Source organism: Solanum tuberosum, unplaced genomic scaffold (genome assembly GCF_000226075.1).
Source record: "Solanum tuberosum cultivar DM 1-3 516 R44 unplaced genomic scaffold, SolTub_3.0 scf00177, whole genome shotgun sequence".
NCBI classification, from domain to species: Eukaryota; Viridiplantae; Streptophyta; class Magnoliopsida; order Solanales; family Solanaceae; genus Solanum; species Solanum tuberosum.
In genome coordinates this window covers 741,641-756,836 of record NW_006239101.1, presented here as the reverse complement: position 1 = coordinate 756,836, position 15,196 = coordinate 741,641, and the positions used below count along the sequence as shown (strand labels likewise).

The 15,196-nt window shown below is 34.4% G+C and overlaps 1 protein-coding gene and 1 non-coding gene across 2 annotated transcripts; one reads left to right on the top strand and one right to left on the bottom strand.

Moving 5' to 3' along the window:
* The first annotated feature begins 777 nt into the window (after nucleotides 1–777).
* LOC102580985 (E3 ubiquitin-protein ligase RFWD3) lies at nucleotides 778–11,481 on the top strand. Its single transcript, XM_006354318.2, has 14 exons — nucleotides 778–1,384; nucleotides 3,357–3,432; nucleotides 3,527–3,616; nucleotides 3,688–3,732; nucleotides 4,570–4,650; nucleotides 5,357–5,414; nucleotides 5,517–5,575; nucleotides 5,987–6,097; nucleotides 6,187–6,323; nucleotides 6,472–6,511; nucleotides 7,639–7,701; nucleotides 8,094–8,284; nucleotides 10,317–10,809; nucleotides 11,121–11,481. The coding sequence occupies exons 1-13, from the start codon at nucleotides 894–896 to the stop codon at nucleotides 10,801–10,803; spliced, it is 1,929 nt and encodes a 642-aa protein (XP_006354380.1). The 5' UTR covers nucleotides 778–893; the 3' UTR covers nucleotides 10,804–10,809; nucleotides 11,121–11,481.
* A 236-nt stretch (nucleotides 11,482–11,717) lies between these two features.
* Nucleotides 11,718–11,801, bottom strand: TRNAY-GUA (transfer RNA tyrosine (anticodon GUA)). The gene is given in 2 exon segments: nucleotides 11,718–11,753; nucleotides 11,765–11,801. It is a non-coding gene; the product is annotated as a tRNA-Tyr (tRNA).
* Nucleotides 11,802–15,196: the final 3,395 nt, after the last annotated feature.

The window sequence follows — 15,196 nt, the reverse complement described above, 5'->3', positions numbered from 1 at the left end:
ATTTATATATAATTTATAAATAAAAAAAAAAAAAAGAAAGGGGGGGGGGGGGGGGGGGGGGGGTTAATAATGGTGGGGTAATGGTGAAAATCATTAAGATGGATTAAATTGGAAAGTTCGAATAGTTTCTCAAGTTTTTTTAAACTATTGTACTTTTAAGTTTAAGTTCATGTGATAAATAAATTTATTTAAATTACACGTATAAGTATTTAATTGGTTTATATGACGTGTATGTTTCACGTACTTTTTTCGTTATTTTTTTTTATTAAAACATTGTTTAAATTATACGTATAACTATTTAATTGGTTATTAATGTGTATATTTCACGTTTTTTTACCTTTCTCTTAAACTAAAAAATTATTTAAACTACACGTGTAATTATTTTCTTGATTCATCTGACGTGTCTATTTCACGTACTTTATACTGAAATTTCATTTAAATACAAGTACTTTATGCATACTTTCTCCAGTCTCTTTTTACTAATAGTTTGTTTAAATTCTCTGTGTAATTATTTAATTAGTTCATTTAACATGTATATTTCACATACTTCCTCCATTTCTTGTTTATTAATCCAAGTGAACTATACATCCTTCTTAAGATATCATTTATTAAGTATTTGACGAAGAGTAAAATTTCGTGATAATTTTTTTTTTTTTATACTTGAAATTGTTTCATTTGAGACGAGAGTCTCTCGGAAATTGTTTTTATATTAGTGCCATTTTTATCATTTTGTATATAGTAAAATGAAAAGTTAAAAGGCGTTTCAATTTGCGTATTAAAGAGAGCGTATTCCCTCCCTTTTTTATCCGGCACTCACTTTGTAGTTTGTTCCCAAAATTGAGCAAAAATTGGGGGAAAAAAGGAGAGCCGAAGCGGTGCATAATTTAACGGCAATGGCCGGCGACAGTGACGGTACAGATCCCGATTACGAGAGGTTTCTCCGTCAAATCGGCGCCGCCGCCGACGAGAGTGAACTCGCCGCCGGTGACATTATTTTGTTAGAAGATGGAGAAGAAGAAGAGGAAGAAGAAGAGACGGATGAAGACGAAGAAGAAGATGAAGAAGAGGAGGAGGAGGAGGAGGAAGAAGAAGAGTCGAGTACTGGAAGGAGGACGTTGCGTAGGGTTTTGTATGGAAATCGTGGTGCTGCGAGAATTTCATCTCCAGAGCGGGTGATTAATGTTGAGAATTTGGATAATTCTGCTGTGGAAAGTGGAGATGATACGAGTAGGAGCAAAGAAGGGGAAACGGCGTCGCAGAATGCTGATAAGGAAGAAGGCGGTGGAAGCGGTGTAGGAGAGGAGTGGAATCGAAGTGAAATTGATGGTTTGTTTTGTTCTATTTGCATGGAAGCTTGGACAAATGACGGTGAACACCAAATTTGGTCAGTAATTTACTTCCTTGTACTTCAATGTAGATAATTTTTTGTAATCATGATGAACGTCAGTAGCAAACAACCATCAAACATATGAATCCACAGTATCTACTCTCCTGAATTTGGAACAGTATTGATTTTGAAAAAAATAGTTGTACATATTATAAGATTTTATACATAGCTAAGGATTGCAGATTACAGTTTACAATAGTAATGTTGAGTTCCGGCTTAGCATAACTGAATGTGCTACGCCTGTAAGTGAGTGTAGAGCCATCTACATTCAATAGACAGACGAAAAGAAGCCTCAGGTGAATGATATAGCACAATGTATGTTGTTTCTGCTCTAGAAATCTGTTTTTGTTCTGTATTTTATTTGTTCTCAAGATCTTTGAAAATATTGTTTTAAAACCTTCATCTTATCGAAAAAAAGAAAAAAATCAGTTTAGTTCAACATGTAAAAGGGAAATAAGATTTGTAAAAACAGCGGTTTTTTTGAAAACTTGAGCAAAGTGCTATAACCTCGAAAGAAATGTTAGATGTTGTAGAAGACTTCTGTTTAGTTTTCCTTGAAGATGAAAAAAATTCATACTAAACTTAGGTCAGTGAGTTGTGTTACAAAATTTAGGAGTTTGTTTCAATTGGCTTGATTGTAATACGTATTCATGCAAATTCGAATAAATACTACATGGCTGGCACATGTCTCTTTATGGATTGAAAGGAACAAAGATGTTTTGATGGTGGCTGTAACACATGTCTCCTCAAGACAACTTTATTAACACTATAGATGTCTTTTGTATTTATGTAGCTGGCCCAATGTGTCCCTTGTAGATTCCTCTAACAAATTTTTGCACCTTATTAACTCCTTGGTCTTAGAATGGCCATGTACGCAAATAAGCTAATTCAATATCTTTTGTAACCATACTACTCTTTTGCATCTTCTTGATGCTTTCAGTGAAGCTTTTTTACTTCATCTAAAACTATCATCACCCTCCCTATTGAAGCACTTGGGTTTTCTGTTCTTTTGACAAGTGACAGTTGAATGATCATGGTTCACATCCTACAAATGGTGCATAAACATAGAGGATGAATTGATGGAAGGTTGTTTGATTTTGTTTGTGGATGTTCTGCATACCATGCATTGGTTAGTAGGTGGACAAATATCATGATTTAAGGTATCAAAAGGATATGAAGTAGACCTAAAATACATGGAGAGCAGTTGTCACTAAAGTCTTATCATCTCTTGAAATCAATGTGGTTAGAGCTAAAAACATACAATGTAAATAAAAGACTCATCCAACTAATTAAAATTATGGTTAGAGACTTGCATTTTTTTGTAATCATGTCATCAATTATATTAGTAAAATGGCCAAAAACGGCCTAATACAAGTATACCAAAAAGTAAAGAACCTACAAGGCTACAACACTACATGATTCTCTACAAAAGATGCCCAATCCTCTATACAACCCGGGCATGTTACCCGGCATTAAATGGGTGTGCCAAAGCCCAAAAATCAATAAGGGATTGGAGGCTACTCCTCAACTGCCCAAAAATCAACTCTACCCCTTCAGAAGCCCTCTTATTTCTCTCTCCAAATGATCCATATCAACGCTAAATGAACGACATTCCAAGCTCTACACTTTCTCTTTCTTCTTCCAGTTTTCCAGCACAACAACATTTCTTTCACAGATCTAGGCATCACCAAAGTTAGATACTTACATGTCACTGTAGGGACAAGTTTGGTATTTTACAGAATTTTTAGTTTGAGAGAATTCTTGACTTGACGCGAAACATGACTTATTTTAGTAATGTAATGATTCTTGACCCAAATAAAGTTGAACGTATATTGATAATCCGTACAGTTGACCAAACTAGTGAAGTTGAGGTTTAGCTGATTGATTGATAGATATACGACTTATAATTGAAAATATATTTTTCAAGTGTTAATACTTCCATTGTCTTCCGGTGTCTAATCTTTTGCAGCTGTCTTCCTTGTGGGCATATATATGGTTTGTCGTGTATCAAAAAGTGGTTGAAACAAAAAGGAAGGTTAGGAAAGGTATTTCTTATAATAATTTGGTCCTTGTTTTATACAATATTTGAAGATCCTATTTCAGTTCATCCTTCACATTCTTTCTTTTGTGCTTTTGCAGTGCCCCCAATGTAATAAGAAATGCACAGTGAAGGGTATTCGAGTACTTTATGCTTCTCGACTTCATGCTGTTGATGAAGAACTTCAAAAGGTCGTAATTTGACACTTATATCTTGAACGTTGCTCCATGAGATACTGATCAAACTCCTTCCTCTTTTGCAGAAAATTAGGTCTCTTGAAGCCAGTTGTTTTTCTCTTGAAAAAGAGGTGAGGAAATAATGAAGGTTTTAGATTTAGTCAGTGCGTTCTCCTGATAGAATTCAGGTCTAACATCTAAATGAATATTCACAGTGGAGACCTTCAAGGTTTTCCATGTAACCTACACAAACTACTTGAGGAAAACATATCAGACTGACCTAACCCACCAACCCACACCTTCAAAAAAAGAAAATAAAAACAATAGGACGATGGTCAGATGGTTATCTTTTCGCGTCTTCGGGTGAGATTTTCCTTTGCTCAATTTAAAAAGTAATAGTGCAGTTAAAGATATTTGTTAGTTTTCAAATGGACAAAGTTGCTCAAGATTCTATAAACTTGACTTATGTTTGTGGAAACTTCTTATATAGTTGTTATAGGTTAGGGCAATTTCTCTCAGTTTCTTAGTTGGAAACACAAGGAGAAAGATGAATCTCTGTGATGAAGTTGCATTAGCTTTTGCAATCATCTAAAATTAAACAGAAATATATGAGATAAACATAATTCCCCTCCCTCATAACGTTTCAACTGTACCAAAAGGGAAAGAATAAATGCCTTGAATTGGAGAAGAAAACCAAAACTTTAGTTGCCCTTACCTTACTCTACCTTGTACCTTCTTCACTATGTAAATCCAAAATTGTTTGCTTTTAACAGCTAGCTTCTTTTCTCTCTGTATGGGTATTCAAGTCATCTGTCACCTTATGCTTGGTTGGGTAGCAAATTCACCCTGGGTTAGCTGCAGCAATGATACTTCTGCTTTAACCTGATTTTTGAAAACTTTGGAAATGCTATTAAATTTTTCCTTACATGTTCTCATGGTGATTATAAGACCACATTGAATATGTGCAGTGCACTGATTGGTGTAAGAAAGAAATTGAGTGGAGGAGGAGAGAAGCTGAGTTACATAAGCAAGTGGAGCACCTCAAAGAGGCATGTCTCACCTTGTGTGCTATTTCTTCTGTGCTTCTTCTTTGCACCGGCCTCCTTTAATGCATCTATTTAGTTTGGTTGGAAGTGTAGTTTTTTTTTTTTGTTTTTTTGTGTGGGTGGGTAGGTGGTGGATTAAATTAAATCATTTCCAGAATCACTTCTCCAGTTTGTTGGGTGTCCCCCATGCGTATTGCACTTTTTAAGTGAAATTGTTGCTAATATAACACCCATTGTAAATTTTGTTTAAGCTTTTATTGATGGTCTGCAGATCTAGCTGATTTTGCCTCTTCATCCATATTTTTACTTATTGCTTTCCCTTGTTTGAAAATTCACCCTTTTATTAAATTAGTTGCATACCTCTTCCTGGAGGACCAGATTGACTTCGGTGCATTTTCTGTAAAACATATTATGGCCCTCTTTTTCCTGCCAGCATTCCCTTTTAACTTTCTTCAGAATATGACATTTTTCAATGCCTTTTTGGTTAAATCAGGTACTTGTTTTGGCTTTTTTAGAAACATTCTTTAATGTGTGTGTTCGTTCCCCTTTCCTAGTTTAGTCTTTCTTCTTTGGTTTTTTTTATTTTTTCTGTAGTTTTTTTGGCTTGAGAAAATTTGGATAACAAGTTTCAGTGCAATGGTATAGATATCTCTGTTAACCTTTGTTCATCAAAGCAGCATATTGCTTACTGCATATCTGTTCTTTGTAGAGAACAACTGAGGGTTCGACAACTGAAATGCAAAGCAGGTCATCTGTACGCATTTTTGGTAAGCTTTCGATGAGAAATTTTTGCTTGGGGTTATTGAAAATATTGGCAATGTTGTATCATTGTATCAAGCTGATGTTCCAGTACCTATCTATGAGTGCAGGATGCAATATCAACGACAAATCTGAAAAACGTGAATATGCGAATAGTTTTCTTTTGCAGGTTTGCCATCTCCTCTGCTCTTGTCAACTGTGAAAATTGAGCCATAGGCGTTGTGTTTCTTTTTAAGGTTGACTTCTTATAGCAGCAACAGAGAAATCATTACTCCTTTATCCATTGTTGCTCCACATTTAGTGCAACTTGTGTACCTGATAGTATCAGCAGAGAAATCATTCATCCTTCATCCATGGTTGTTCCACATTTATTGCAACTTGTGTACCAAGATGACCGAGAAAATAGTACAGGCTGTTCTGTCCCCTTCCTGCTTATTGGCCTAAACATGACCTTTATTTTCTCTTACCTCTTTTTTCATACTGGTTTTATATTGGGAGTGAACTGGCATATGTTTATCAAATTCACCCCATTGGCTGAAGTTTAGTCGAGTTAGTAACCTTATGTTTTATCTATTTGTAGAAAGAGATTCAGATTGATGGTGCTCGCCTATTTGATGTGGACATCAATGGTGAGAATTTGATGATTGCCAGAAGGCTCTCTGGAATGGGAGGACAGCATATGCTTACCAAAGTAAATTTTATAGGTCACCTTATTGGAATTCTCTGAAGGTTTGCGGTCTGCATTTGTCTTTCAACTTTTTTTACTTTTGCATTTTGCAGATCAGTCTGTTGCCCCCGCATGAAAGAGAGGACATTCTGCTTCCTGCGAGCATGAAAACTATCAAGGACTTGCATGTTTCTCCTCATGATAGAGTCATACTCTTGGCTTCTTTAGGGAAGAAGTTGTCAATTCTTAGGTTGATAACCTCCCCCAAGTTTCTGCCAAATAATTGCTGTATAACAGTAAAATATACTTTACTTGATTGAAAAATTTCTGTGTTAGTTTCCGTATTGTGCTCCCCTTCTGGGAAATATCTTATTTATTTGTTCTCTTTCTTTTTGCAGTTCTGAAAACAACCATACTGTTCTGACATACGACTTACCGGTAATAACTCTAGGCCTTCTTTTTATAGTTGCCTTTTGCTTTCACTTGTTGAGTTTGTGTAAAGCTAAAATTTCCCCAGAGTTGTTGGATATTGTATTAGATATTTTGTTTTGGTTGATAAGCTCTTAAATTCTCTGTTCGAATGATTGTTCATTAGATTTATAATTCTTATGGAGGATATTTTCTGTACTTTTACGCACTTTATGGTAAGTCGGTAATTGTTAAGGCCTCACGAGTCCCTTATTTTCACAGTTAAATTTACAGAGTGACCTATTAGATTTGGGTGGACCTTCACTATCAGCATCAGAAGACGATCTTTAACACCCACCTATTCATCTTGTGGAAGTGCTACTTTCAATTTAGTGATTTACAACTTGAGAGTTGACAAACAAAACACAATTTTCTTTAGAATAGCAATTAGCTTTGCTCTACCCTATCCTCCTAATACATAGACTGCAAAACTCAGTTATATAATTTTTTTGTTTTCGTCTTATCTTTGTGGTTGATTATAATACTAAAGCCTGTTGAATTTTTCAAAGTTAAATACATCCTGCCTGCTTCATCATTTGTCTGGACAATGAGATTGTGTTTTCTCCTTGTCATCTAGATGTTGGTAGGTTACAGACAGTGTACTTGGAATTATAGTAAAAATTTTGTGGTTAAGTCTAATTGGAAGATTAGGAGTTTTTCAAGTCCAAGGCTGCTTTAAATTGTATTTAAATCTATGTAAGTTGTCAAGTAATTGAAAGAAGTTTTAAGAGCCCTGGGAACCTCGTACAATCATCAAAGGTAATTTCATGTTTAAAACTTTACCAGGTTAGAAATGCATATCCTGAGTTGCAAAAAGCACTGCATTTGCATCATGCCCCCAAATGCCCTGCTGCTATGATTTTTTAGATCAATTGCTGTGTCTTCGACTTTTTTTTCTCAGTGATGTGCTGCTTCATGATAATAATCCTTTTGTTACTTTTGTTATTTTCCCTCCAATTTTGTGACTGTTATTTGTCCTTGTATGTAGGAAGCGTTTGTTGCTAATGGATAGAGTATCACTTTTGCTCTGAACTTCTAATGATTGGCCAAAGTTAAATTGATTCTTCCTTTTTTTTTTGGTCTATTTGGAAATGCAGACTGTTCCTTGGTCATGTGCGTGGGATGCCAACAATTCGCAGTACATGTATGCCGGTTTACAGGTCCTAACACATAATCCATCTGTTGGAAAATGGTTGCCTCTTTTCATTTTTTGCGAGTCAAACAAAGTAATGTTTGACTAATAATTCTGAATGATTTCTCTCAGTATTTGATATGGCAGGAAATTACAACTTATGGTTCTTTTAATGTAGTTATTTTTTTTTTTGAAATTAGCTTTTAATGCAGTTTCTAAATACGAATGAATATATATCTAATATAGCTTGGAAACTTGCCAAGTAAAGAATCAAAAGTGACTAGCAAGTTGAAATTGAGGGAGCATTTATTTGTTTTCATTAGTTAGTCTATCTTTCAGTTTGGAGACCCCGTTGTTATTTATCCAAAAGAAAAATTAGTTAGTATTTTTCTCTGACTATTTTTAGTTTTGTTTTTGCAGAATGGCATGGTTTTGCAGTTTGATCGGCGTCAAACTACAAGGCCAGTGGAATCTATGATGGGGTTGACAGGAAATCCTGTTCATACTGTGCATTCCCTTACATCTCCTACACTTGGTGATGGCGTTAGAAGTGTTCTTTCTGCATCTTCAGTAGGCTTGTGCCACTGGAACTTTGGTAGTGGTAACGAAAGGTGAGTTCTAGTATGTTTACTTCTTCGAAATTTCTGCTTCTTGAGGTGAATAAGTTTTTCCTTAATATCTAATATCTTATGAGCTGCACCATCCCTAACTGTAGCTTTAGAACTGTTAGGATCCAATGACTCTTTGCCGAGTAACTGCCTCAAGAATATTTGCACCTTGGAATATCTCTCAATAGATTATTCTTGTACCTTGGCACTTTTAATCATTAACTAACTGCAAATTTAGATCTCAGCAATATTCTCAAAGTAGCCTAACTGAAAATTAAGATCTTAGGGATATTCTTCAAGGAGACTGCATTTTCTGGTCTCTGAGTATATTTTAGGTACTCATTCATCCTGTTCAAAAGATTGAAGTAGATACACTAGGGGATAGTATAGAAGAAAGAAATGGTTGAAGGCATTTAGTTGACCATTTTTCCAGATTTTGTAGAAAGAGATATTGCTTAAGAAGGTGCAGGTTGTACTCACTATATTTTTTTTGTAATAGTTTACATATTGTGGTGAGATTAAGAGTGATTGTGTTCAACACAAATTGCTGCTCACTAAATAGTCCAGTTGGTTATTGAGTTATAGGTTCTTGAGAATGTAAACTTTGTTATGGAAAAACAGTTAAGTTGCTAGTATGAAATGGTGATCCAATAACTCAAAAGATAGGTCAGAAAAATGATCTTGTAGATTATCTTCAGACAGCGTCTCAGTGAATGATACAAGGGAGGTGATTGATTATATTTTGTTACTTGAAGTTGTTTGTTATCATGTTTCGCCTTTTCCTGATAGAAATAAACTTAAAGTTGTATGGTTCAGACAATTTGTCAGTCTGGTTTAAGAGATACTCTTAAATCTTAATCAGAACAACTACCTTCTCATCTAATGTCAAGGATCTAACTTGGTCATTGATTTTTTGTTGACTTAGTTTATTGTGGAGACAGCATGAATTTATGTCTTGATATTTTCACAATCTGAAGCCATGGCAAGGCTTTACTCCTTAGTGTTAAGGGTTGCTAGGAAGTATCATTTTCTTTGTAACTGAAGTCCTCCATGGACCAGTTGATGGACTGGAACTCGTTGGATAAATAAGCCCTCCCCTCTACCCTTCTTCACTTAAGTGCTACGCTTTTGCATGTGGCAAGGTTTGAACTCGTGAAGTGTGGTTAGCCCATACAATAATGTGCTATGCACTTACCACTACACCAAAGCTCTGGAATTGGTTTGCTAGGAAGAATCTTGAAGTAGTTGCAAAGAACTTTCACTACTTGAGTTGTCAACAGTACAATCTTACTTTTTATTGTTGAGGACTTTAACCTTGTTAATCTATTATGGTCCTTGTTCACAGTTCAATCAACTATTTCTACAAATATGTGGGGTATATAAAGCTTTTTATGGGCAAAAGTCACTGCTTTTTCTTGAGAGAGAAGCTCACTGCTTTTTAATGCAGAACTTTTTTTGCTCATATGTCAACTGTTTTCTGATTTTCGACGTGCTTGCTCTAGTACTAGAAATGATTGCTTTCCTCATAAATTGTTTGAATATGCATGGGTATGTCCAGAATCATGTTAAGAGGAGTTGAGTAGTTGGCGGGACAGATTTAAGTGATAAGAGTGTCAATTACATGGATGTAAATCGTGCAGGGATCAACTATTCACTTTTTAGTTTACTTTTAAATTTTAAGGCTGGTCTGAGAGATTGTTTATCGTGAAGCTCTACCATATTGTCCACTAATGATAAGTGATGAGAACTTCTAAATGATAGATGTAGATCATGCCGGGACTAAATGTCTGTTTAGTTGACTTTTCACACTGGTCTAAAAGAGTGCTTTAAATGTTTGACTATGCCCCAAATCTTCTTTCAAGGAGTTTAGGGGCAGAGTGCATCTGATATACTGAAACAGATTGTAGCTGGATCATCTGTATGGTTTTGGTGACTTATCAAGCTGGTTTAAGAGAGTTATCTTGAAGCTCTGTGATATTCTCTAGTAATTTTTACGAATTCCATGTTTATAATAGAGTTTCATTTATCACTGAAGGCCGTGCTTGGTCCCTGAGTCAGAGAATCAAGGAATCTGTATATCTCTCGCTTGTGGAGATAGAAATGATGACATAGTTGCCTCTTTCCGTCCTAAACTGGAGATCTCTGGTGACATGGCTGCTTCTCAAGTATTGCCCACTCCAGTTTCTACAATGGAGCAAGCAGTATACGGCTCTCATGTTCTTTACAGGAGAGTTGGCAGCAGATACCAGAAGTTAGGAGTTTCTTGTGCCAAAGTTAGTGGCATCCGACTTCCAAAAACTGCTATAATTGATAGAGGGAAGAAGAACCCCATGTTTGCCTCTGGTGATGACGCAACAATGGAACTGGTCTTACAAGAATTGCCATCTTTAAATGTGGCTCAGCGTATTAAATCTCTGAACGGCCCAGTTCGCGATGTTAGGTATGCACGCCTCCAAAATTCGATATTGCTGGGTTGTTTGAGTGAGGATAAACTGCTGCTTTGCTCACATAAACTCCAATGAGAAAAGGTAACTTTTCATAGCCTCTTTGCTGTATTTGATTGTTTTAGTTATGTTTGTGTTTACAGTCCGAAAATCTTTCTATTCTTTCTGCTTGAGAGAAATGATTTGCTATTGGGTGCATTAAAGTTTTGCCTGCATGTTTCAACTAGTTCATTAGAACTCCAAATTTGGACTCTTGGCGATAGAACGGTTCTCCCAGATTCATGTTTGTAACCTATTTTATGTACTGCTGGAGTATTTTTGCAACAATTGGGTGTTTAGCTAGTTGTCAGTAATGTGCTACTTTCCGGTCAGTTTGATTTTGAAGTTTATTGCAGGTGGCTCCGAAGACTCGTTAAATCACCAGTATGCTGGATGCTTCATGTGACCAAAATTTTGACTGTATAGTTTAGCATCTAATGGGTGTAGAGATGGCATCTTTTTCTTTTGGTAGCTTTAGGACCCTGCTGTGAGTTTAGGTCAGAGAGAGTAGGCAGGTTGTAGAAATGATATATTTAATAATGCCGTGTAAGTTCTGTTCTATACACTGTTAGTGTATGTGTAATTTATTTATTTTTTGGTAAGAACTAAGAAGTATATGTGTAACTTATAACATAAGGTAAAGTTGACCTGCAACTGTAACGATAGATAAATCTTCTTATCAAGTTTCATAGAGTATACTATCAATATCTTCAGTCATATAAATTTGTGTTGTATTTTATAAAGTTCCATTTTGTTGTGAGGTTTGTTTAAGATGTTATGCCAGTCTAGAAGTGTGTAGATCTTATCTTAACCATGGGTGGATATTGGGTTCATCTAACCTAATACTTCAATTGCGCAACATAAATATTTACTAAATCACATAAATAGTAGGTATGAATGCGTTACTTTAGGAATATAATGGATTTAATTCTACAAGTTTTGCAAAAATTAAATCCGACCTGCCGGATTCGAACCAGCGACCTAAAGATTACAGCCACTACTACAGTCTTCCGCTCTACCAACTGAGCTAAGGTCGGATTGTTATGTAAATTCTCACGCATATATATAATTTAATGGGTGTTATATTTTTCAACTATGATAATTGAAGCTTACTAGTTTCTGCAATAACTTTAAGTTAATAGTACATTAATAATTAGATTTACAGGCAAATATTAATACTAAATCTACGTAAATCAATAATCAACCTTCTGGTTGTCCCTTTTGATGGCCTTTTTTCTTTTTTACTTTTGTTCTTACATTGGAGGCACTAATTCACTCTACATTTTGGTGACATTGACATGTTAGGAGCCAATTGATTGTTTTTTGTCTCTTGTCTTTTAGATCTCTCAAATACGTATTGACTAACCACAAAAACCAAATATTCTGTGAGATCTCATAGTGTAGGTTGGGGAGGGTAGAATATACGTAAATCTCACTTTTATCTTTTAGAAAGATCCTCAGCTCAAGTGAAGAAAATCAAAATAATAATATTAAGGGAAAATGGCATATGAAAAACATGTCAACTCATAAGAAAGTAGTGCGGATTATATATATATATATATGCAAGGAACTGTAACATCGATCAACAATAAGGTGCAATCACCTAAACCTAATACTATTACAATGATAATAGGTATTAAAAGCTAAAGACTACATGAATAGGCTAATACCAAGTCAAAAAACTATGTGAATAGGTTAACACTAAGACAACACTCGGCTGCCTACTAACCTTCTCCCCTTATTTGCGACCCCGCAAACTCTCCTATCGAAGGTCATGTTTTCGGTAAACTGTAGATGTATTATATCCTATCTAATGATCTTTCTTCAATACTTCTTCGACCTGCCTTTGTCTCTCCTCGTCCCCACTATCCCTAGCCTTTCAGACCTCCTCATACGGATATCTGCACATCTTCTCTTTACATGTCTAAACCATCTCATCTTCCCTTCCCTCATCTTGTCCATCATTCCCGGGCAAGACTACCTATTGCTCAAAAAGAATATAAAAAGTGGGTAGCAATGAATAACACATCTATTATATGATATTGGATTATGGCCTATACCTAAAGTCGAAATATAAGAATTGTAATTTATAATTTTTATAATAGTTTCAAAATAAAATTTGAGTTTATAATAAGATATTTCATGAATTTTTAATACATGTATGATTATGAACAAAAGTTATTAAATTTTAGTAAACTCATAGATAAAAGCTTTGGATTCGTCCATGACAATAATATATACCCTAAACAAGAAGGGATAGTAGACCTATCATTTCAAAACACAATTATAAGCTTATTCAGCTTTTCCCTACGTGGATAATTCTTTCAACTCCACCACACATTATTGGCCAAAAATAAAAAGAAGCATAAATTTGTTATTAACTTATTATATAATAGTATCAAATTTTAGAGGTACTCACTCAAGGCAATATTTTATCTTTTCATCAAAAGTTGTGTTGTAAACTCATAGGGTCTGACTTCATCATAATTCATAGACTAGCCATATAGGTATGGGGTAATTAACCAATATCTTGGTCGTGTGGTAAGTATTTTTTTCATTCAGTTCGAATTTTGGATACAAAATCATTTCTATGAGGGAACGATTACACCCAAAGTAAAACTTTTCAACGTGAATTCCAATTAATCGCACTTCAAAAAAGATACTAAGCATCAAATTAAATTAAAAAAAAACAAAAAATAAATGAATATAGGATTGGATCATATCAAGGGGCAAACCATCCTTGATCCTATACTAATCTTTTATTTGTTTATTTATTAAAAAGTTGATATCCTTTGCTAAAATTTTTTTTCTCATTGCTACTAGGTCATTCTACTAGTAGCCATGGAAATATTTATGGGTCATTCTATATAGTAGGACACTGAATGTTATTACTATATTCCATGTGCAAACTGTCACAGTGGTCACTGCCCTCAGCCCTACCAACTAAACAAACATACTTCTGCTCTCCTAAAAAAACATACTTATGTTTTATTTTTTATTTTTTTTAAAATCGACGTTTATCCACCTCAAAATAACTTCAGATATACAGTATTTAAAATTACATGTAATTAAACTGAACTTTAGTCATGTAAAACTTTAGAAACTGCAATGTTTGAAGTTTGGGGAACTTATTTACTGCCACTAGTTTAGGAGTTAATTACTTAGATAAACTCTAGTTTGCAATATTACGTATCTTACTAGATTTTGGTGTAATTTGTTCAAATACGTTCAAATACATTCGAATACATGTATCTTCGGATACATGATATCAAAATTAGGTGTAATTTGTTCTAGTATCTTACTGGATTCACATGTATCTGGGATACATAACAATCCTCCCTCACCACTCTCCTATGTATATGATATCCAGATACATGCGAATCACACTAGATACAGACAAATACATGTATGTAGTGTGATTCGCATGTACTGGAGATACATAACGAATCTCGTTCGCCTCCCTCTCTCCCCATCTCGCTCGCCTCTCTCCCTATTTTAGTGTATCTAGTAGCAAAAATACATGTATCTAACTGTATCTTTCTCAATATATGATAGAAAACTCTTAATTAGTGGTACAATACGTAATATTTTAAAAGTATAGATAATAATAATAGTATATATGATAGTGAAATATATCTAATTATATATAATTTGATAGACTTACAAATTCTTATGCACGGCTCATATGACTTAAATGATAATCTCAAAATCAGGTATTTGTGTAACTCACTTTATAAAAAATTGTGGAGCTTCTAAAGAGTTAGAAAAAGAGAGTGAATTCGCCACGATCGATTCACCTTGATAATATGTGATCAAGCCTATTTCAAAACTACTTTTGCAAATGAACATTGTTTAGTCAGCATAATATTCTGAATATCGCTCTATTTAAACTCACTTCAATCCGATATTACATAAAATAAAATTTGATAAAACTCCAGCCTTATATTATTACTATATTTTCCAAAAAAATTGCTATGATAACTTATACCTAGTCATTTCCCATCATCCCAACTTTAATCAGTATTGAAACAAAGACTGAAGAATTTGAGTTCAGAGTTTTTTGTTTGTTTATTTTTTTTGTATGTGGTTGCCCATGTTATACGTGTGAATAAGCCAAAACATTAGCATTATATATAATTTATTTTTATAATTAACATATGAAAATGAAATGTGATAACATTACATATTATATTACTTATTATAAGTGGCCTACACATCTCTTCTTTTTCTTGAAACATCATATCATGATAGTAGCACTTTTAGTCTATTAGTTATTGTGTGAATATTAATTAAGTCATTTTTTTTTTAGTTTTTCATTCGATATTTGGTTCTATAATGGTACTATTTAAATTTGGATTTGTATCAAAAAAATTCATATTGAAGCGATAAAGTGATTTCTAACAAACTCTCTATCAACATTTTGAATATGAGA

What these genes read in the sequence shown, in the direction of transcription:
- LOC102580985 (XM_006354318.2), top strand. Translation starts at nt 894, where the DNA reads ATGGCCGGCGACAGTGACGGTACAGATCCCGATTACGAGAGGTTTCTC. An exon ending in GACGGTGAACACCAAATTTG is followed by an intron (nt 1,385 to 3,356) that starts GTCAGTAATTTA and finishes AATCTTTTGCAG; the next exon opens with CTGTCTTCCTTGTGGGCATA. An exon ending in AAGAAGTTGTCAATTCTTAG is followed by an intron (nt 6,324 to 6,471) that starts GTTGATAACCTC and finishes TTCTTTTTGCAG; the next exon opens with TTCTGAAAACAACCATACTG.